The 22,901-nt window shown below is 39.2% G+C and overlaps 1 protein-coding gene across 1 annotated transcript in view; it reads right to left on the bottom strand.

The window, feature by feature from the left end:
• Nucleotides 1–1,736: 1,736 nt before the first annotated feature.
• LOC308689940 (E3 ubiquitin/ISG15 ligase TRIM25-like) overlaps nt 1,737–22,901 on the bottom strand; it is a 56,867-nt gene continuing 35,702 nt past the window's right edge. The window contains exon 6 of the mRNA XM_081364065.1: nt 1,737–3,374. Within this exon, the coding sequence (XP_081220191.1) occupies nt 2,842–3,374 (533 nt within the window). The 3' untranslated portion in view covers nt 1,737–2,841. The remainder of the gene's footprint in view (nt 3,375–22,901) is intronic.

Raw genomic sequence — 22,901 nt, 5'->3', positions numbered from 1 at the left:
CTATTAATCTGCAACTTCGAATTCAAAACACAGGTGTTCTGAGTATTGTCTGTGTGTGCAAATCGATAGATGCAGCTTTTCACATCAGAGCTGCAAGTATAAATTTCAACTTACAAATACAAATATTAATTTTACAAGTTCTCACATTCAAATTAGCAAGCTCTCGAGTTTTGCTACTGTTTTACCTTCATAGTTTGTGTGTGTGTGTGTGTGTGTGTGTGTGTGTGTGTGTGTGTGTGTGTGTGTGTGTGTGTGTGTGTGTAGAAAGTTTCAAGTTTCGTTATCTCTCTGTGGTCCAGAGAGGGGAAGGGGGGGTTTGGAATGCAGAACTTATCCTCCAAGGTGCAATTAGTGTCGTAAAAGTCCAGTTGTCACCGACTAGCCGGAGCCAACACAACTGATTTACCTTCGGGGGTTCAGAGTGGGACAGCAAGAAGGAATGTGCTTAAACACAGAGAGTCCGAATTTGTTAATTCAGAATCAAACGAATGAATGATTCAAATAGCCCAGTCGCTACATGTTTGATTTGTTCATTAAATGAATTCATTTTCCCATTAAAGTGTGACAATAAAATATAATAGCTTATAAGCTTATGATTCAATAAGATTTAATGTAGGCATCTCTCTCTCTCTCTCTCTACACACACAATGAATAAGGACATTGTCTGATAGGATCATCTGTTATTAAATGTCAATATCAATAATTGTAAATATCAGCCAGACTGAGGCAACAATGACTCGTTAAATACGATCTGAAGTTCGAGCCTTCTGACACCCAAAGCGAAACGCGCACGTGACTGGACAGAAAGTGAGGCTTCGTTTGTCATCGATCACGTGACTCTGGTAAACCAATACACGCCTCGATACGGGGCTTCACTACAAATTGTGTCGCTTATGTGATACGCGCATCGAAGCTTCAGTGTCATATAACATCACTAGTCTGACCCCAGCGCAACTCAAGGATGTGCTGATCACCTTTCTGATATTATTGATTTTCTCAGAGAAGAAAGAAGCAAACTCACTGCACTTGTTCTCTGAGAGCATTTCACTGGGAATCTGGCTTGGAGGGTTTGTCAGTCTCTCTACAGTGGCAAAAAGAGTGCGTGTGTTGTTTAAATTGCTGTTTATAATATTTGAGAAGAAAGTCTGTCTAGCTTTGCCTAGTTCCATATTGAAAGCATGGATGCTGTCTTTGTAGATGTTATAATGGACTACAAGTTTAGTCTTCCGCCACATGCGCTCTGCTTTTCTGCATTGTCTTTTCATATTTTGCACTGCTGTTGAGTTTCTCCAAGGTGCTTTTTGTCTGCCACTCTTCTTCCTGACTTTCACAGGAGCAATATCATCAATTACACTTTTAACTTTTGAGTTAAAGGAATCAAGGAGAAAATCAACAGAGTCTGCAGATATGCTTGGTGTTAAGGATATAGCTTTCATAAATAGTACACTAGTGTTTTCATTTAAGCATCTCTTCTTGACAGACACAGATCTAGCTTCAGTGGCAGGAGAGATCAATATATCGAAGAAAATACAGAAATGATCAGACAGTGCTACATCCTTAATAACAATCGATGAAATGTTTAGACCCTTACTGATAAGTAAATCTAGAGTGTGTCCACGATTGTGTGTGGGTCCATGTACATGCTGAGTCAGATCAAAAGTTTTTAAAACAGTTGATTTCTTTTGCCATATTGAGAAGGTGCATGGAATAACTCAAAACATCTGATTCTTCATCATCGAAGCAATTTATTGAAAATCTCTCAGCAATGACTTGATCTTATTGTACTTGTTTTCAATGGATATTTCAGATGGTTAGCTTAATAACCTATACAGAAAACATATAAAAATATGAGTCACTACACACAGTATTGAGATAAATGTACATTCAAGGATATTTAAAGTACAAACAACATTGTTAAAATATTTGCAGTTTACATAGCATGTTAGAGGTTAAAACCGCTAGCATCAACAAACACCTTCCAAACATACACAATGAGTCTTTGTCCTACCAGTAGCATCTCCAAGTTGATGAACACATTGTGGCTTTTCCCAGCAGTCTTTTAACAAACTCAGCATGTGGTTTACTCCAAACTCAATTGTCACAATGCCGATTAGCAATCTTTCTCCTTTGGTTGTATAAACACTAAAACCACCAACATGGGTAGGAGAAGCACATCCACTGCTAACAAAGATCTCTCTGCCTGCTAGTAATCACACACACCTGGTTCTATGTGCCATGTGCAGTTTTAATGGCCAGTCAGCTTCCTTGTTTCTTCCAGGTTACAGTGTGCTCACAACCAATAGGCTGCACTCATTTTTTATCTCAAATATCTTTATTTAACAATGATGTGTATATATATATTATATATATATCTTCTTCAATTTAGCTAAACAATTAATGTAATGAAGAGAAAGTAAGAGACTCTATAACATCTTACTGCTACTGTCACGATTACCTGTATGTCTCGGTCTTCATGGACTCTTATTTTGAATTCCTTTTGTCTTGTTGTGCCTGGTTTTCAGTTCCTGTGGTTTAGTTCCTGGTTCCTGTGTTTCCATTTCCATAGCAACCCTTGTTTGTAACTATGACAACTTCTCACCATCACCTGTCCTTAATTTAGTCCCTTGTTATTTTGTGTATTTAAACACTCAGTCATTATATGTTAATTGTCTTTGTTTTAACGTTTCCTGCTGGGGTTTAACCCTAATGTTTATTAAATATAAGTGTTCATCGTCTTTCTGCATCAAGCCTCTTATCTTGGATTATCTAGTCAAGCCAGCGTGTGACAGTCACTGATTTATTATGAAACTCAAAGTATTATGTGTAGAATCTCTCTAAAGTCTATTCTGATTCATCAACAAGTTTCACTGATGATCTAGAATAAACCATAAACCCAGGATAGAGTGTGTCAGTGAATGTGGTCTGGACTGTGTGTATGAGGCTCATTGTGTCAGAGACGCTGTAGAAGGACAGAGTTCCTGCACTGTCATCCACATACACTCCTACTCTCCTGCTGATGAACTCTACAGGGAGTTTAGTCTCTATGTTATTGTGTTTGAATGAGTATCTGGAGTAAGAGCAGATCAAACTCCAGGACTGATCATTAGATCCAAACCGACACTCTTTACCATTTCCCTTCCTGCTGATGCTCTTATATGACACTGATATACACACATAATCACCACTCCACTCAATCTCCCAGTAACAGCGTCCCCACACACTCTCACTACACAACACCTGACGACACACATCAAATCTGTCTGGATGATCAGGATACGACTGCTCTGTGTTAATGTTAGCAATCACTCTTTTCCCCTCAGACAGATGGAGGAGTTTATGTGCTGTGTTCAGATCCAGAGTGAGCTGATGGAAATCTGATGGAGAGAAAACACACATCAGGAATTATGAATCTGATCTTTTAATGTACATCGAAACATTATTTTTGGTGCTTGTTAAACAATTACAAAGAGTTAAAACCACACAATTACTGAACATTTTGTCTTTACCTAATTTTGTTTAGTAAAATCCACTTGAATACGTAAAACTGAAGTTTACTTAATCCATTTGAACTTTCTGAATAACAAGTGTTGAATTAACTTAAACTGGACAGTGGATTTTTAGTTCCCAGCATGCTTTGCATAGGTCTTGATCAGGAGAGTAAATGTTGATATTAAGTGCTATAATTTGTTATGCCTGTTAGTGTTTAATGTTCAGTTATGTTTGACATGTAAAAGAGTTTCAGTTATGTCAGTGTTTGTGTTCAGGCTGTGGGAGGCCGACATCACAAACATCACGTGTGTCGCTTCACTCAATGAGCAAAAACTGCACTCATGCCAGCACTGAGACGAGTCTCTTCTTACTTCCTCATCCCGCATGTTACACACAATTACAATAAACATAAGTGTCTTTAGCATTTGCTAGTTATTATCTAGATCAGGACTTAAATCTATTTGGTTGGTTCAATAAAACATTATTTGTTTAAATGAACTTGTTTTAGTATTGTTGTACAGACCTAAACTAATTGTGTGGAAAAGTTTTTCTTAATTTAATTTAGTTCATTGAACAAACTATTTTTGAGTGTACAGAATAATTTCAAATGATGACATCTCAAAAATATTTTGTCTGTTCAATCTTTAATAATACCAGCTGATAGGGCTCTCTGTATGTTTACAGCATTATGTGAGATTTAACATGTAGGCTATCTACTGTAGCCTACCTAATATTTATCCAAATGAGTCAATATTGAATCAACATTGAAATCAAATCCCAAGAATTGAATTAAAATCGTGAAAATTGTGTTAAGCAATAATACAAACAGTAGCCTACCAGTCATTGTACCATGTAAACATTGTAACATGTTGTCACTAAACTTAATACAATTATGTTAAGTTACCAAATGTTTTGACAATCACAATTCCACCTATTGTGATGCAAGTTGGTTTTTTTACATCCCCCCCAATCCAAGTTTTATGGATGTCCTGTCTCTTAGACTGTAAAACAAGTTTACCTACGGGTACCAATAAAGTAACCTAACCTAACCTAACCTAACCTAACCTATCCATTTCTCTTGTGCAATTAAAATATCGTGATAATACCGTATACCGTGATAAAAGCTCAATCAATTAATCGCAGCACGAAAATTTTATACCGGCACATGCCTATTAATCTGTGCAAATAAATACCCAGATTTATTTATTTATTTATTTTTTTGTGGTAATTGAGAGATGGAGGGCAGGTGAGCTAAAGTAAAACCCCGTCATATTTTAAATTTTCTGTTTCACTTCTGTTTCAAAAAAATGAAGTAAAGTTGGTTGCAACTTCCGGCTCACAGGGACTTTAAAAGTTTAATCTCAAATCAATATATCTCTAATCAATATTTCATGTCTAATTATTAACTTATGTGTCAAGAAACCGTGTAATAAGCGGAATAATGTACATCCAGCTGGTTGTTATCCCAGAATAAACCCCTTCAGGCTAATGCAAGAACCCTCCGCTTCATGTCCTGATCAGCCTGTAGGAGTTTATTCTGCTATAACAACTGGCTGGATGTATTTCATCCCTTACATAATTGGTTAATGTTCCTCTTTGTATCGTTGATAAAAGAAATTCTACAGAAAAGACCAGGTGGAGCAAATGTGCTGAAGGAGTATGAAGATACAGGGACAATTAGCGATGACATGAGAAAACTGATGGTGAACATCTTGGTTGCACACATGATTGAGACAGAAGGGTAATTATCAAAATGTAATAGTCTTGGGTTATTTAATTTGTTAGTGATTATTATAGTATATAAATTGTGAACTATATTAGTTGGGTGCTACAAAATTTATTAAGTAATAAGCTGTTGATTGTTCTGAAAATAAGAGTAGTTTAATTATATATTTTTAAACAATTCTCATCAATGTAAAGTAACATTGAGTGTTTCCATTTTTCAGGAGAGTCCCACATCGACTTACCAAACAGAAGTATGGTTTGGGAATTATCACCTTGTTTCCCTCACTCAGAGATCCCCAAGGGAGGACTGGATATGTAAGTCATTATGTGAGATCAGAACATTCAGTATTTTTGTGATCATTTAGAAATGTCTTTCTAAGAAGTTGTCATTTTCGATGGAGGGTTACAATTTTTTCATCAGGAACATTTTTATGATGGCCAAAAAAACACTGGGTTCTTGTCATGGCGCCTCAAAACAGTACAAGGGGGGACAAAACCTTCTGCAAATAAGGATGATCCAAAAACAGAGGAAAAGGGAGGCCCTTTGCTTGACAGACAGCTGTGTCACCTTGAAGATCGGCTAGACAATCACCAAAGTTTAGAGGCTATCTCCTTGATGAATCATACAAATGACCGTGAGGTCATCATGCAGAAGATGAGGGCCACGTTTGAATACAGACAGCACCTTATCCATGATCCAGAGAGATCCACCACCATTCTCTCAGTTTTTCCTCGATTCCTGGATACTAAAGGATTGGTATCCTTTTTTTGACCAAATTGAAATGCTAGTGTAACCGGAATGAGTATGTTGCGCCTTTAAGTGGGCAGATGACGTAATGGGCAGGCTGTGTTTAAAGTCTCGCTGGCGTTAAGGAAACAGCGTTTGCTCTCGTTCTACGCTCGATGCACGAGTTTGTGTTTCTTCCTCTGCTGGCGCGTTGAAAGAACCGTTTGACCTACTGTGCCCGACAATTTAGAATGAGTAAACAAGTTTTAATAGTAGTCGATTTTAAAGGAGATATACCGGTATGTTAGTAAAAGTTGCGTTCACTATAGTAAATGTGTTCTAGGATTTCTCCTGCACCAATGACTGATGTGAGAACATAGTGCGCGTGCCATTTTGCGCTTGGCTTCAGCCACGAGTGAACGATCAAGCTTGTTTGTTTTATTTTAAATTGTTAAAATATTAAAATGTGTATTTTTAGGAGCATTATTAGTTGGCCGAGTTACAACTGCGTTGCAACACTTCTGCCTTTCATTGAGAGTATGCATCTTAATCATCCATTAAGTGAGCCTTAGCGTATCCGCAACGTGAGTATTTTTATGTTTGTTTTTAAATGTAGAATGTTGTATGTGTAATAAAAATTAAATGGTTTCGATTACAGGTCAAAACCTTTCTTGGCAAGTGGCCATTGTTTTTTTCCCCACCGAACTTTGGGATTTGGTTGCTTTATTTTTTGTTTATTTGTTATATTTTGATTTTTGTGGTATTCATTCTTTGCGAGGTCTGCCTGTCTTATTTAGTGGTATATCACTGTATGGGAGGTCTTGTTGGGTTGTGTGTTTTACATTTTATGGTTTGATTGGTTTTGATTTTTTTGGGGTTTGATTTGTTCCTCCCGTGTGGTGTATTTCCCATTTTATGATTTCAGGTTGATTTGTGTTATTTTGAGTGTCATTCATTCTTATCATTGTCTTTTCTTTATCTTTTGATCCAAATTATGAAGTGTCTGTTTAATTAATCTGAATTTTAGATTAATGATTTATTTCCTTAATTGTATTCCTTTAATTTGATTCTGATTTGTTTGGAGCATTGTTTTCATTTCTTTTGGAAATTATTTTGGTTAAGTCTACTTTAAATCCATAAAGTTGAATTGTTGTGGTTTGTTTATTTTTCTTTAAACATTGTGTTATGAATAACATTGTTACCAACCAAGTCATTTCAGCCATAAGAGAAGAACGGTACTTGTCATTTAATAAAGTAAAACAACTTTTTTGTACTCTGGATTCTAGATTATTTATTTAAACTGCCTGTGCAGAAAGATCGTTGTTGGGGTCCCCCATCCCAGAACGTGGGGGTGGGCGTAGTCAATTTGGTCGACAATTTGACAGACACGAAGTCTAGGTCACACTAGTTTCTGAGAATTGTCAAATAGTCTGCTTTGTTGAAAACACATTTAGCTTGTTAAGAAATGTAATATTTTATGGTAATTTCTTTACATGTTTTCTGCAAACTGCTTCAGATTCTTCGGGACTTCATGCTCCTCTTTGGGTCTGAAACTGCTTCCAGACTTTTTGAAAGGTGGCCAACTGTATTCAAAGCAAAGGTTATCAGGCTAGCAGAAACCTTGACTTCCACTCCACTGCTAAAAAGATTACTGTCATCTGCCAAAGAGAAAAGGGAGGAACAGGATTTCCCAGGTAGAGTTGTAGAGAACTAACTTGCAATGGCTTTGCAGTTAAAATCTGCTTAACTTAGTTATTGTAGTGTAGACATTTAACATATGTTTTGTGTTTTTCAGAATGGGACAGTGACATATCATCCTTCCTTCTACTTCTGCATCTCTTGTCACCCCAGGCTTCAGGAAGAAAGAAAACCCACAAGATCATTATTTCTCAGGCTGTTGACCACGTGGTGGTATTTCAAAAAGTAGGTAATTGGTGACAAAATACAAGGGCTATAAGAGTTATACTTAGATTTGCTCCGTTAATTTCTTCAGTTTATAATTCACTATTAGATGAACTTTAAAATGGGGGTAAATATAGTAAGTTATCTAAATGTGAATTATCTAAACCAGAGATGTTCGCAAGTCTTTAAGCTGAAGTCCGAGTCGAGTCTCAAGTCATTTCATGGCTTACAAAAAATAAATAAAAAATGTCATACTTAAAAATCACCCTTAACAGCCAGTTGGTGCATATACTGTTTTCTTACTCAGCTTCCTGCTCAGCTACTGTTCGGACGCTCTTGCTTACTGCTCCGCGCTTTGCTCTATCGCTTTTACATTTTATCTCCTATATTTTTATATTTTAGTTCCTTTTATCACCTAATTTTAACTTCAACAAACAGCACAGTGCTCAGACAACAAAGTTTTGATTACTACAAAAACGCAGAATTCTTTTACCCGACCAGTTACATTCCGGGAAAGGAAAACACAACTGCCTACACTCATAAGGATAAGAGAGAAAATGCCTCTTCAGGTTCAAGAATCTACTTGCTGCACTAACTGCCACGGACTTTTACAAAGGATTGCAGTTCTTGAAACAAAGTTACTTACGGGACCACCAAACCAGACGGAGCACACAACAGAGCTTCGTCATGGACACCCTCAGCATACCGGTGAGTCCCATGAAACTAGTGCTCCTCGACAGGTAGAGAAACAAGCCGATCGACTTACAAATCGATGGCACAAACAGGGAGCGAGACCCAAAGGCACTCGAGACATCAGATTGTCACGAGCCTCACATATTGCCGCAGTCGCATCCTCTACCCCAGATACAGCTCTGACAAGGATTGCAAACACTGGTCTCCTACCACCGCCTATACATCTTGAGAACAGATTTGAAGTACTAATGAATGTAAATGAGGAATCCCCAAATGTGATGAATGTGATCGAAAACAGACTGAATGGGCCAGTAGCTAACACTGATGCTAACTGGCGCTCAAGGTCGAGCAGACAGCGGCACTCAGCTCAGAGCGCAGCCGAGCCCAGGACTCCGATAGTGGGGGACTCCATAATCAGAAACATTAGCGGCAGGGATACAACTATGTGCTGCCTTCCACAAGCAACAACTTCTGATATAAACAGGGAACTTCAGAACATTCTGATGAAACATAAGACTGCAAATCGACTCATCATTCATGTGGGGAAGAATGATATTCACAAAGAGCAGTCAGAACTCCTTAAGAAGGATTTCAATGAACTTTTTGAAACACTTAAAAGACTGAAAGTTCAAACATTCATCAGTGGACCACTCCCAGCAAGAGGAACAAACAGGTTTTCACGGTTGCTTGGGCTAAATACATGGCTGCAAAAAACCTGCAATATAAAAGGAGTAAACTTCATTGACAATTTCAATCTTTTCTGGAGTCAGAGAGAGAGAGAGAGAGAGAGAGAGACTTTTTCATCGGGATGGCCATCACCCAAACAAACTTGGTTCAAGAGTGTTAAAGGACAATTTCTACTTCTCCCTCAATCATCCTTCTGCGATGTGTGCCAATCCACTTAATCTGAACGGCACACACACACCTGGACACAGTATGAATGATCACAGGACTTCACTTCAGCAGCAAAATGGACATGCGGTTGACATATCATACAAGGACAATGATAACACCACTCCGCCACAACAACCTCTGCTCACGGACTCAATCTCAGCTGAACCCTGCCCACAGAGCTCACCACAGACAGACACATTAGAACTGCTTCAAGATTCAGCACCCAAGGACAACTTCCTGGAAAACAGCCAGGGAAGCCAGGACAGCATATCACAGCCTCCTATAACACCAGAGCAACAGCCCCTTTCACCAGACACCTTTTCTCTCTCCCCAGCATCGCCACTACTGTGCTTCTCACAGAAAATGGAAGAACTGGTGTATGCTGGAACCAAACTATCCCACTCTTTTGCTGCAAGCCCCCAGATACCAACCAAAAAACGACAGGCACCATTACCACCCGCACCAAAGCCTGCGGGCCCAGCTCGCCCTCACCCTCTTGTGAGAGCTCTTCGGCCTCTGCCACAACGCCAGGGCCCACACCCTCCTCCATCTGCTCGAGGTGAACCAAAAACAACTGATACCAGCTCTCAGTGATATGTGTCGGGTCCCCACTCTGATAACAGTAACTTTCTCAAATGTTTACAGAACAAGCGGGAACCCAGTGTGCCTTTATCTTTCTCTATTGCTGTTCTATCACAAGAAAGAAAGTTTAAGGCCTTCAATAGCTGTACAGCAAACCCAACTAATCTGGTGCCTATTACATGTCAAAGTAAGATTGATGTGGGGACAAAAAGTAAGACTGTTAAGTTAGCACTTTTAAACATTTGTTTACTTAAAAATAAATCACTTCTAGTTAACGACTTAACCACAAACAACCTAGATTTTATGCTTCTAAATGAAACCTGGCTAGAAGACAGCTGCAGTGCAACAATCCTCAATGAAACATCCCCTCCTAACTTTACTTTTATGAGTGTCTGCAGAGCTGTTAAGAGAGTTGGGGGTCTAGCTGCTCTTTTTAAAGATATCTATCAATGTAAGCAAATATCATTTGGGAATTACCCTTCTTTCGAATATCTGTGTATTGTGTTAAAAGGTGCTCCACGCATTTTACTTATCATTAATTACTTAACAATAATTAGAAAACAGATATTCTAATTATTGGACAAAAAACTTCCTCACGTAATAACCTAGAATACTGTCTAACACTTGATGGCTGCTATGTTAAGTCTTCGTCGTCGGTTAGGAACCTGGGTGTGCTCTTTGATACCAATCTTTCACGTGTCTAGTATCTGTAAAACCGCATTTTTCCATCTTAAAAATATATCTAAATTACGTCATATGCTCTCATTGACAAATGCGGAAACAATTAGTTCATGCTTTCATGACATCAAGGCTAGATTATTGTAATGCTCTACTGGGTGGTTGCCCTGCACGCTTAATAAACAAACAGCTGGTCCAAAACGCAGCAGCTCGAGTTCTTACCAGAACCAGGAAGTATGACCATATTAGCCCAGTTCTGTCAAAACTGCACTGGCTCCCTATTAAACATCGCATCAATTTTTAAATATTGCTGATTACTTACAAAGCACTAAATGGTTTAGCTCCGCAGTACTTGAGCGAGCTCTTAACGCATTATAGTCCTTCATGTCTATTGCGATCTCAAAATTCCGGCCAGTTGATAATACCTAGAATATCAAAATCGACTGCTGGCGGTAGATCCTTTTCCTATTAAGCACCAAAACTTTGGAACAATCTTCCTAACATTGTCCGGGAAGCAGACACACTCTTGTCAGTTCAAAGCTAGATTAAAGACACATCTCTTTGACCTAGCTTTCACATAATACATTATAGACTTCTATAATTCAATGTTAGGCTACATAGATTAGGTCAGCTGGAACCGGGAACACTTCCCATAAATCCTGATGTACTCGTTACATCATGAGAAGAATGGCAACTACGCTAATTTTAGTGTCTTTGTTCATCCCGAGGTTTTCCCGCAGCCTGCCCGATCCAGGCCGTATCCAGATCTGACGAAGGACCTTCGCCTGGACCCAATGACAACGCAGTGCTGAAGTGCCAACTAGTCTCTCCCTATGGAGGATCCCTTTCCCACTCTACAGATAAAGCGTCGTCGGGAAAACTCAATTTGCGTATCTACCCCGAATTTATAAAATAAAATAAAATTCTGAATCAAAACTATAAGGAAACTCCAGTAATTTGTTTAGGCTTGGTTTGTAGGGAATTACAAACCTGCACACGTATTCAAACGCACATAACTATAGAACCAATTCTTAATGCGCATGTGAACTCCATCAGCGTTTCTCACAGGATCGCGTTTAAAGTTTGTGTAGAGAGAATGGTGTCGTCTTGGCGGCCCCTGATTTTAATAACATATGATCGTTGCGACGGAAGCGAATTAATCAAAACTAATTTTAGCTGTAAAATAATTTTATTAAAGAACCGCTATAAAGCCAAAACATTCTCTGTTACCTTAAATCATACGTTTATCTCTGTAAAGCTGCTTTGAAACAATCTACATTGTTACAAGCGCTATATAAATGAAGATGACTTGACTTGACATTATTTACAGGCCTCCAAAATACTCTCCAGCCTTCGCTGAGGACTTTACAGAACAGTTATCAACAATTACCTCAGAGTTTGACTGTTTTGCCATTGCTGGAGATTTTAACATTCACATAGATAATGCAGAAAACAATATGGCAAAAGAAATCAAAACTGTTTTAAAAACTTTTGATCTGACTCAGCATGTACATGGACCCACACACAATCGTGGACACAATCTAGATTTACTTATCAGTAAGGGTCTAAACATTTCATCGATTGTTATTAAGGATGTAGCACTGTCTGATCATTTCTGTATTTTCTTTGATATATTGATCTCTCCTGCCACTGAAGCGAGATCTGTGTCTGTCAAGAAGAGATGCTTAAATGAGACAACTGGTGTCCTATTTTCCTATTTATGAAGGCTATATCTTTAACACCAAGCATATCTGCAGACTCTGTTGATTTTCTCCTTGATTCTTTTAACTCAAAAGTTAAAGGTGTGATTGATGATATTGCTCCTGTGAAAGTCAGGAAGAAGAGTGGCAGACAAAAAGCACCTTGGAGAAACTCAACAGCAGTGCAAAATATGAAAAGACAATGCAGAAAAGCAGAGCGCATGTGGCGGAAGACAAAACTTGTAGTCCATTATAACATCTACAAAGACAGCCTTCATGCTTTCAATATGGAACTAGGCAAAGCTAGACAGACTTTCTTCTCAAATATTATAAACAGCAATTTAAACAACACACGCACTCTTTTTGCCACTGTAGAGAGACTGACAAACCCTCCAAGCCAGATTCCCAGTGAAATGCTCTCAGACAACAAGTGCAGTAAGTTTGCTTCTTTCTTCTCTGAGAAAATCAATAATATCAGAAAGGTGATCAGCACATCCTTGAGTTGCGCTGGGATCAGACAGATCAGACCACCTGAGAAAGTAGTTACTATGTCTGATTTTAAAGAAATTGATGGCAAAATTTTGGAAGAAGAAAAATGAAGCAAAAGCACGCACATCAGTCTCAAAAAGGGTGCTCGACTAAAAAACAACAAGTGAAAAGATAAAGTATAAAGTCGGCAACACCTAAGCTCCAAAATTATCAAAAATATTTATTTTTAAGACAATTATCGCATAGCGTATGTAACGTTTCGAGCACGCAGGCTCTTCATCAGACAAATTGACTACAGATGTGCAACATCTTTAAGGGTAGGAATGCCTCTTTGGACACTTATTGTAGGCTAGTAGAAAGCGATGTAACTTCTATATTAAAATCCAAAAGACAATATAAACTTGCACACAATTTATCAGAAGCACAACTGTCTGAATTGGCATTATTGAAACGAGATTCATCTATAGTTATTCAAAGTGCTGACAAAGGTGGTGCAGTGGTGATTTTGAATCGAAGAGACTATGAAGTTGAAATTCAGAGACAATTGTCTAATTCAACCTTTTATAAAAAATTGAGTACTAATCCTGTGATTAATTTTAAAACATCTGTACATAACACTTTCAAATTGTTTGTAGATTCAGGTCTGTTGACGAAAGCTGAATATGAATATATGTGTGTCGAACATCCGATTACACCGGTGTTATATACACTGCCCAAAATTCATAAACCTTATAGTGATATTCCCTCTGAGAGACCTATAGTGGCAGCAATTGGGTCACTTACAGAAAAAATTTCAGCTTTCGTTGATTTTCATTTACAACCTTTGGTGATGTCTTTACCATCTTATATTAGAGACATGATGCATTTTATTGAACTTGTCAACAATGTGAAATTACCGGATTGTCCTGTCCTTCTAGTCACTATGGATGTTGAATCGTTGTATACCAATGTTCCGTTTCAGGGTGGGCTAGAGGCAATTGAATTTTTTCTGAATCAACGGCTTTGTCAAACTCCTAGTACTGTATGTTTGAGTGATTTGGCAAAATTGGTACTTTCACATAATTATTTCTTGTTTGGGTCTGAGTATTATTTGCAGATTTCGGGGGTCAGTATGGGATCTAAGATGGCCCCAAGTTTTGCATCTTTGTTTTGTGGCATGTTTGAACATCAATTTGTGTTTAATCCGGTTAACGATTTTTTAAAGCACATTCTTTTATGGAAAAGATACATTGACGATGTTTTTCTATTGTGGAGTGGCACTGAAGCGGAGCTATTAGAGTTTCACAATTTGGTAAATAATAAATGCATTGCGTTAACATTTACCATTGATTTCCATAAAGAGAAAATGAATTTTTTGGATGTGCTTGTTCTTCATACCACATCGGGCATTGAGACCACTTTGTACCGAAAACCTACTGATCGTAACACTATCTTGCACGGACAATCCTATCATCCGGTGTCATTAAAACGTTCGTTACCTATTTCTCAATTTAGTCGGATTCGCCGTATCTGTAGTAGTGATGATGATTTCCAACAGCAGTCACATATTTTATCAGAGAGATTCAGACATCGATCGTATAAAGAAGAGTGGATTCAGTCTGCAGCGAGTCGTTTTAAAGATGTGTCACAAAAAGAGAGTCTAGTTAAAAAACATAAAAAAACGGATTGTCGTGTTAATTGTTATATGCAATATTCGCCTGTTACCAAAGATGTTAATAATGTTTTATCTAAACATTGGCATATTGTAGAGAGTGATCCCAATCTTAAAAAATGCTTCGAAAAACCACCTCGTTTAGTGTATAAAAAAACACCTAACCTTCGAAACATTTTAGTTAGAGCGGATTTAAAACCGGCTCCTCACTTCCTGAATAAAATACCTCATGGTAATTATAGATGTGGGAACTGTCAACAGTGCAATTTTACATACAAGACATCTACTTTTACACATCCTCATACGGCTAAAACTTTTAAAATTCAAGGCACCATTTCATGTAAGACGGCCAACGTTATTTATATGCTGCGTTGCCCTTGTGGCTTATGTTACATTGGTAAGACTAGTAGACCTTTGAAGAATCGCATTTCTGAACATCGATGTGCAATTAGACACCATGATCCAAAAAGTCCAGTCGCACAGCATTTTGCAGCTTTTAGACATTCAGTTTCTACTCTTCAATACATAGGCATCGAGGTAGTTAAGTATCCACGTCGTGGAGGTGACATTGATAAATTGCTTTTACAGCGTGAGGCTTTTTGGATTTTCACATTGGACACGTTGTCCCCTCGAGGACTTAATGAAGATTTTGATATTCGTCCATTTCTTTGAATTGTCATATAGATGTGTGTGTGTGTGTATTTTTTTTTTTTTTTTTCGTTTGTACATAATACATCAAAGGTTTTGGAGTGATTACTTTAATTTAGTTATTTTGATGTATATTTGCAGGTATCAAGAAAAGTGTTCTTTGAAGTGCATATTAATAATGATACTGTTGTATTTTGCATAGTTTCTTAGATATTTTTATGTGTGTGTAAATATATATATATATTTGTTTTTCTTTCTTCGTTTTGTATTGTTGTATTGATTAGTAATATGATGTTTGGACATGTGATCACCTGGAGATATAAAGGGTTGCACATCTGTAGTCAATTTGTCTGATGAAGAGCCTGCGTGCTCAAAATTTTGGAAGAAACCGTACAGCACCTTAAAACATCAACCTGTGCTCTTGAGACGCTTCCCACATCTTTTTTCAAAAGTGTGTTAAACAGTTTAGAAGCAGATCTTCTAGAAGTGGTAAATGCCTCACTTCTCTCTGGGAGTTTTCCAAACTCCCTGAAAACTGCAGTTGTCAAGCCCGTCCTGAAAAAGAGCAATCTGGATAAGACCATATTAAGCAAATTTAGACCGATCTCAAATCTTCCTTTCATAGGCAAGATCATTGAAAAAGTTGTCTTCAATCAGATGAACAAATTCTTGAGCTTGAATGGATCCTTTGACAATTTTCAATCTGGTTTCTGACCGCACCGCAGCACAGAGACAGCGCTCATAAAGATAATAAACGATATTCGCTTAAATACTGATTCAGGCAAATTATCAGTGCTGGTGTTACTCGACCTCAGTGCTGCATTTGACACTGTCGATCATAACATACTTCTGGACAGCCTGGAAAACTGGGTGGGGCTTTCTGGGATAGTCCTAAAATGGTTCAGGTCATACTTAGATGGGAGAGGTTATTATGTGAGTATAGGAGACCATAAGTCTGAGTGGACATCCATGACATGCGGAGTCCCTCAAGGCTCAATTCTTGCGCCACTCCTGTTCAACCTGTATATGCTCCCAATGAGCCAAATAATGAGAAAGAACCAAATTGCTTACCACAGCTATGCAGACGACACACAGATCTACTTAGCCCTATCGCCTAACGATTACAGCCCCATTGACTCCCTGTGCCAATGCATCGATGAAGTCAACAGTTGGATGTGTCAAAACTTTCTTCAGTTAAACAAAGACAAAACTGAAGTCATTGCGTTTGGAAACAAAGATGAAGTTCTTAAGGTGAACGCATACCTTCACTCTAGGGGTCAAACAACTAAAAATCAAGTCAGGAATCTTGGTGTGACACTAGAGTCAGACCTTAGTTTCAGTAGTCATGTCAAAGCAATAACTAAATCAGCATACTATCATCTGAAAAATATTGCAAGAATAAGATGCTTTGTTTCCAGACAAGACTTAGAGAAACTTGTGCATGCTTTCATCACCAGCAGGGTGGATTATTGTAATGGACTCCTCACTGGCCTTCCCAAAAAGACCATAAGACAGTTGCAGCTCATACAGAACGCTGCCGCCAGGATTCTGAGCAGAACCAGAAAATATGAACATCATATGCCAGTCCTCAGGTCTTTACACTGGCTCCCAGTTAGATTTAGGATTGATTTTAAAGTATTATTGCTGGTATATAAATCATTCAATGGCCTAGGACCTCAATACATTGCAGATATGCTCACTGAATATAAACCCAACAGATCACTCAGATCATTAGGATCACATCAGCTAGAAATACCAAGGGTTCACTCTAAGCATGGCGAGTCGGCTTTTAGCTATTATGCCAGCCGCAGCTGGAACCAGCTTCCAGAGGAGATCAGATGTGCTCCTACTGTAGTCACTTTCAAATCCAGACTCAAAACACATCTGTTTAGCTATGCATTTACTGAATGAGCACTGTGCCAATGTTCGTCCGACTGTTTGTACTGTACTGTATTTTATTTTATTTTTCTAAACTGTTTTAATTATTCTTATTTCTTTTATTATTTTAATTTCTTCTATGTAAAGCACTTTGAATTGCCATTGTGTATGAAATGTGCTATATAAATAAACTTGCCTTGCCTTGCCTTGCCTTCTTCTGGAGTGTCTCTTGTTCTTTACAATGTTCAATCGAGCTAGAAAGACTAAAACTTATGCTAACTGATAAACCTGTACTTGTTTGTCATTACTATTAATCAAATTTGTGTTTTTGTTTGTTTGTTTTCTTCATTCAGGCATGCCGGAGTATACAGGAACATCTTGAGGCGGAAGAGAATTGTCAACCATACATTCTTGCCTCAGGGAGCAGCAAGGAAGCTATCAGTCAGTTCTTCATTGTGGTTGATGAAAAGCTCATCCCCTGTCAAGAATCCTCTTCACTTGCAGCAATTGATGAACTCTTCAAGGTCCATTTTGTTTTCAGCATCAATATGATCTTCCACTCAAAAATATGTACACTTTTATATGTCCAGACTACAGTCTACGGAATTGATGTTGGCTCCACAAGTGAGAGCCCAAGGGTAAAGGAGCTCAGAGCTAAGTTATTGAATGATGTTTAGATGCTACATCTGTAAAACGCTGCTTGCTACAACATTAAAATGAATTCAGCACCTTAAACATGGTTTGTATCCTGGTAAGAAATTTGAGCTGGTTTGTGCTCAGGATGGTTGTTCCTTGCAATTTAAAAGTTATGCAGGGTTTAGAAAACATTTAACTAGATTTCATTTTAGTGGTGTAGCATCCAGCACTGAGAATGTATCACTACAAAATCAACAAGCTCCAAATCCCGGTGAAGCAGCATCACTTGTTGTGTCTAACACAGAGCAAAGTTCAGATAATGATGCAAGTTTGCATGAATGTTCTTCTGTTTCAAGGGATTGTTCCAAAGAAATGTATGCATCCATAATAGCTAAATTGCAGGGTAATGGTGTTGCAAACAGTGTTATTATGTCAGTTGTTGAAAGCATGGAGGATTTTGCCACTGATTTCCATACAAGTTTAAGTGAAAACATTTTAAACGTTGAGCCTGTTGACAGCACAAGTAGAAGTTCAGTTGAAGATGTTTTTAATAGTTTTCATAATCCATTCTCCGATTTTAATACCGATACAAAATGGAGAAAATATTTCAGCGAGAAAAGGGGGGTTGTTGAACCGACAGAAATACGCTTAGGTGTCAGATATGATTCAAGAAAGAATAAGATCTCTGGAATGTATGAACAGATTCCAGATGCCTGAATTTACTTACAATTAAATAAAAACATTTATTATGTGTGTTTCTGGCTCCAAGCTGATGCTAAATTAAGTTGAGATTGTTAATTTGTCTATACCATATAGAATAGATATAAATTTAGGTATGTTGCAAATTAGCGACAACAGGCATTTAGGGTAATTTTTTTACAAAATGGTAAAATTAATAAAACACATTTTCCCATCTCAGTTATGTAGATTTTATTCATGGCACAAAGTTATTAGAACTTTAATTGACAAATTAACCCCCTGAGGTCGGCAATCACGCCGGCGTGATCTGCTCGTTTTTTTTTTTTGTATATCAGTGCAAAATACTCTGTTGATTTTGATTTTACATACCTGTATTGTACATCTTTCAAAACTGTTAAATGTCTTCTTTTGTTTGTGTACACTCATAATAAAAACAAAATGTTGTGTTTTTCGTAAAACAAAGAAAATAAACATGATGCGCGTTCTGCCGTCTCTCTCAATGTGAAACTCATTCTGAAACGCGACAGAAAATGACCTGTAACTCAGCGAATGTTTGTCACACAGACTTGAAACGCATGTCTATACAACGCTTGGAATCTCTATTTTTAAAGTATGTAAATTATATAAAAAACAAATATTCTATTTTTAAGTAATCCATACGAAAGCAGCGGCATGTACAGTTTCTCAAACGCGTCCTCATTAAATTTAATTTGAACACGCCTACGAGCGCACGAGCGATTGACATGCAAATGATCCATGCGGAGAAACGCAGACCTGTAAACGCCCTCATCACCTCAAAACAAAGAAGCAGAGACTTCGTAACTTCGTTGTGTATCTTTGGGTTATGTTGTGTTGTATATATATATATATATATATATATATATGTGTGTGTGTGTGTGTGTGTGTGTGTGTGTGTGTGTGTGTGTGTGTGTGTGTGTGTGTGTTTAAAAGACGTGCCAGAGCTTACATTGGATTTAGGCTACCTCAGAAGAAGAAGAACGCGATTTGAAGACAAGAAAGATTTAAGGTAAGAAATTTTTACATATTAGTTTGTTATTGTTGCATAAATGTCACATTGCAGTTGAACTGTTGCTAGATATATGGGGAATATTATAATATTTAGACCCGTGTTTACTGTTAAGCCTACTGTGTTTGTGGATATCTGGTCAAACGTAGATATGTATGGTAACCATAATGTTTTATATTTGAGCGCGATCGCGTTTGAATGTATCAGATTTTGCAGCGCGATCGCGTTTGAATGTATCATTTGAAAATTTTAAAAGCAAAACACACCAAATGGCTTCATGTTTTTACTATAATCTCATTTCATATCATCATAACGAATGGAAACATTTGAAGTAACATGATAATCAATATATTTTTCTCTAGCTTGGTTGTTACTGAAATATTTTGGAAGATTTATACTGCTATCTATTGTTATTATTATTTTACCCAGCACTGCGCATAGCTTATGCCTACAAGGCACAACAAACCTGGTGTTCATTATATTATATATTGTTGGAAACATTTGTGTGTGTGTGTGTGTGTGTGTGTGTGTGTGTGTGTGTGTGTGTGTGTGTGTGTGTGTGTGTATTTTGTGAATTTTAAAAAGCAATTTTAACCAGAAAAATCTAATATTTGCAAAATCGTGCAGGCCTTTCTCTTGATATCAGTATGTTGACTTATTTTTCAGGGCCCAGATGCCACTGAGTCCTGCCGACTTCAACATTCACATGAGTCTCTGGAACATGAACATGGTAAAGTGAAAATCAAACACCTTGGAAACACCTTGTGAATCTTTGGGTTATGTTGTGTTGTAAATAAATCCAAACAATTTAAAAGCCATTCTTTTTTAAATCTCCTCATTTACAGTATTGTGCAAGGTTGCTCAGAATGACAGGGCTATTAGGAGCTATATTAGGATAGCTCCTAATAGGGCCGTTGGGGAGGTTCTTTGTCTTTCTCAGGTGAGAAAAGCTTACATATTAATGAACTTTCGCATAAGGCTTTTTCACACAAAACACGTCGTAAAATTTTTAAATCAATATATTGTCTTATCAGAATGAGCAGTCAGGGTGATTTTCACATTGTTTTGGAGCAAATATTCTAGGCTACGTCATACAATTTTCAAAAGTCTTGTGAAGAAATAATCAGTATGGGTTTCATGGCCTTATTTCAGTGAGATGTTTCTCTTACGAGAGATACTCTCGTACTGCGTAGAATACGCTAGGGGAAAATCCTTTTCCACGAGAATACTGAAACCAAAAAAATTATCCTTTAATTTTGCATTAATGTAAAACGCGTTGCGGCAGCATACAGACATAGGCGAGGCAGCTCGCGCGCCTATTGGCTGGTCTGCTGGCAACTGCTTAAGCCTATCGAGCGAGACCTAGAGTGACGTCAGACCCAATGAGGGCGCTTCGCGCCCTCTGCGTCACGTCCCGCCGAAACGGGCGTGGCTTAGGTCTATAAATACCGCTCGCAGGCATTATTTCTCTGATTTTTCATCCTTCAGCGAAGCAACTCACATCGCTGGATCCGAGAAGAAGCCGCGCTGTTGAAGAAGCACTTCAGCGGGACGAGTCGAGAAGCTGCTGGCCGCGCCGCCTTCATCGCCTTCCTGCTGCGCTATCCGGTGCTGTATCCTTTTCTCTTTTACTATGCCTTGTGTGTGTGCTCGCCACCGCGACACACACTCTCATTGCACTAAAAGAGCCGGGCGTCTTTTTCAAGACGCCCCTTTCCTGAGGATCACGCAGTTCTCGCGCTCGATGACGGCGACTGCCCTCACTGAGCTAGGTACTGCCTATGGTGACTCTGAGGACTCACCGGGCATCCTTCTCCGAGACTGCTCCTCCGTCCTTCCAAGCCGCAAAGCTCGCCGGTTCGCCCGCTTGCCTTGCCTGCTTGGGGGATGATACCTGCTCGCCCTCTGTTCGAGCCGCGCAACCGCGCCGTTCACAGGGGATGTCTGGAGCGGACCGTCACGCGTCACTCACCGGCGAAAGGAGAAAAGTGTTTACAGTCCCGTCGAGACCGGACTGAACACATTTCTCGCACACGTCTCAGTTCCCTGATCAGGCGACTGGAAGTGCCTATACTGCAGCAAACGTGCCTGTTTAATACACGCACGCCTGCAAGCAAACGCCGAAGAAAACATGTTGACGCTCTTTCATATGCTCGTGCATCTGAAAGCCTTTGTGTTTCCCCCCTGTGGCTCAGTGGCGGAATCCAAGGTTTTTTCACACGGGAGACCGGTGTTCGAATCCCGGTCTAACGGCAGATAAATTATGCCGCCAATGCTTCGTTCTGTCAGTTCCCTGGAAGGCGACTGCAGACGTGCATTTTGCAGCCGACGAGCGCGTTGTACAACCCGCTCGCCTGCATCCAGACACCGTTTCTATGGTTCCCGTGCGTCACTGGCGAAAGGAGAAAAGTGTTTACAGTCCCGTCGAGACCGGACTGACCTCATTTCTCACACATGTCTCAGTTCCCTGATCAGGCGACTGGAAATGTCTATACTGCAGCAAACGTGCCTGTTTATTATACACGCACGCCTGCAAGCAAATGCCGAAGTAAACATGTTGACGCTCTTTTATATACTCGTGCATCTGAAAGCTTTTGTGTTTCCCCCCCTGTGGCTCAGTGGCGGAAACCTAGGTTTTGTCACACGGGAGACCGGTGTTCGAATCCCGGTCTAACGGCAGAAAAATTATGCCGCCAATGCTTCGTTCTGTCAGTTCCCTGGAAGGCGACTGCAGACGTGCATTTTGCAGCCGACGAGCGCGTTGTGTAACCCGCTCGCCTGCACCCAGACACCGTTTCTATGGTTCCCGTGCGTCACTGGCGAAAGGAGAAAAGAGTGTTTTAGTCCCGCTGTGGCCGGGCCGATCTCAATCTCTTACACATTTCTCATTCCCCTCTGATATTCAGGCGACTGGAAATGTCTTTATTGCAGTGAGCGAGCCTGTTGTTACACGCACGCCTGCAATCAAACGCCAGCATGTTGACGCTCTCTGATAAAACTCGCGCTGACTGAAATCTTATGTGTCATCCCCTGTGGGCCAGTGGCAGAATCACAGATTTCCGCACGAGAGACCCGTGTTCGATCCCGGGTCTACCGGCAAATAAAATTATGCCGCCAATGCTCGCTCTGTCAGTTCCCTGAAGAGGCGACTGCAGATGTGTATTTTGCAGCCAACGAGTGCGTTGTACAACCCCCTCGCCTGCACCCAAACCTTGCCGCTCGTCCAGTTCCAAGAAATGTGACTGGTCCAGCGTATTTAGCAGCCAACAAGCCGGTTCCATTGCCCGCTTGCCTGCATAAAAAAAAAAAAAAAAAAAGCCTTTTTATGGCTACCCAGATAAATCCCTTAAAGAGTGTATTTTCTGGTGTCCCGGCCACGGCCGACGGTGTTTTCATGTGTAGAAAAAATGGCTACTACTCAGTGCCCATTCCTACACACAAACACAGCCCTTCACACAGGGCTTGCGCACATAAAATCGACTC

This window comes from Scardinius erythrophthalmus (genome assembly GCF_964197995.2).
Source record: "Scardinius erythrophthalmus genome assembly, chromosome: 4".
Lineage (NCBI taxonomy): Eukaryota > Metazoa > Chordata > Actinopteri > Cypriniformes > Leuciscidae > Scardinius > Scardinius erythrophthalmus.
The sequence above is the reverse complement of the archived record's forward strand: the minus strand, read 5'-3'. Positions and strand labels throughout refer to the sequence as shown.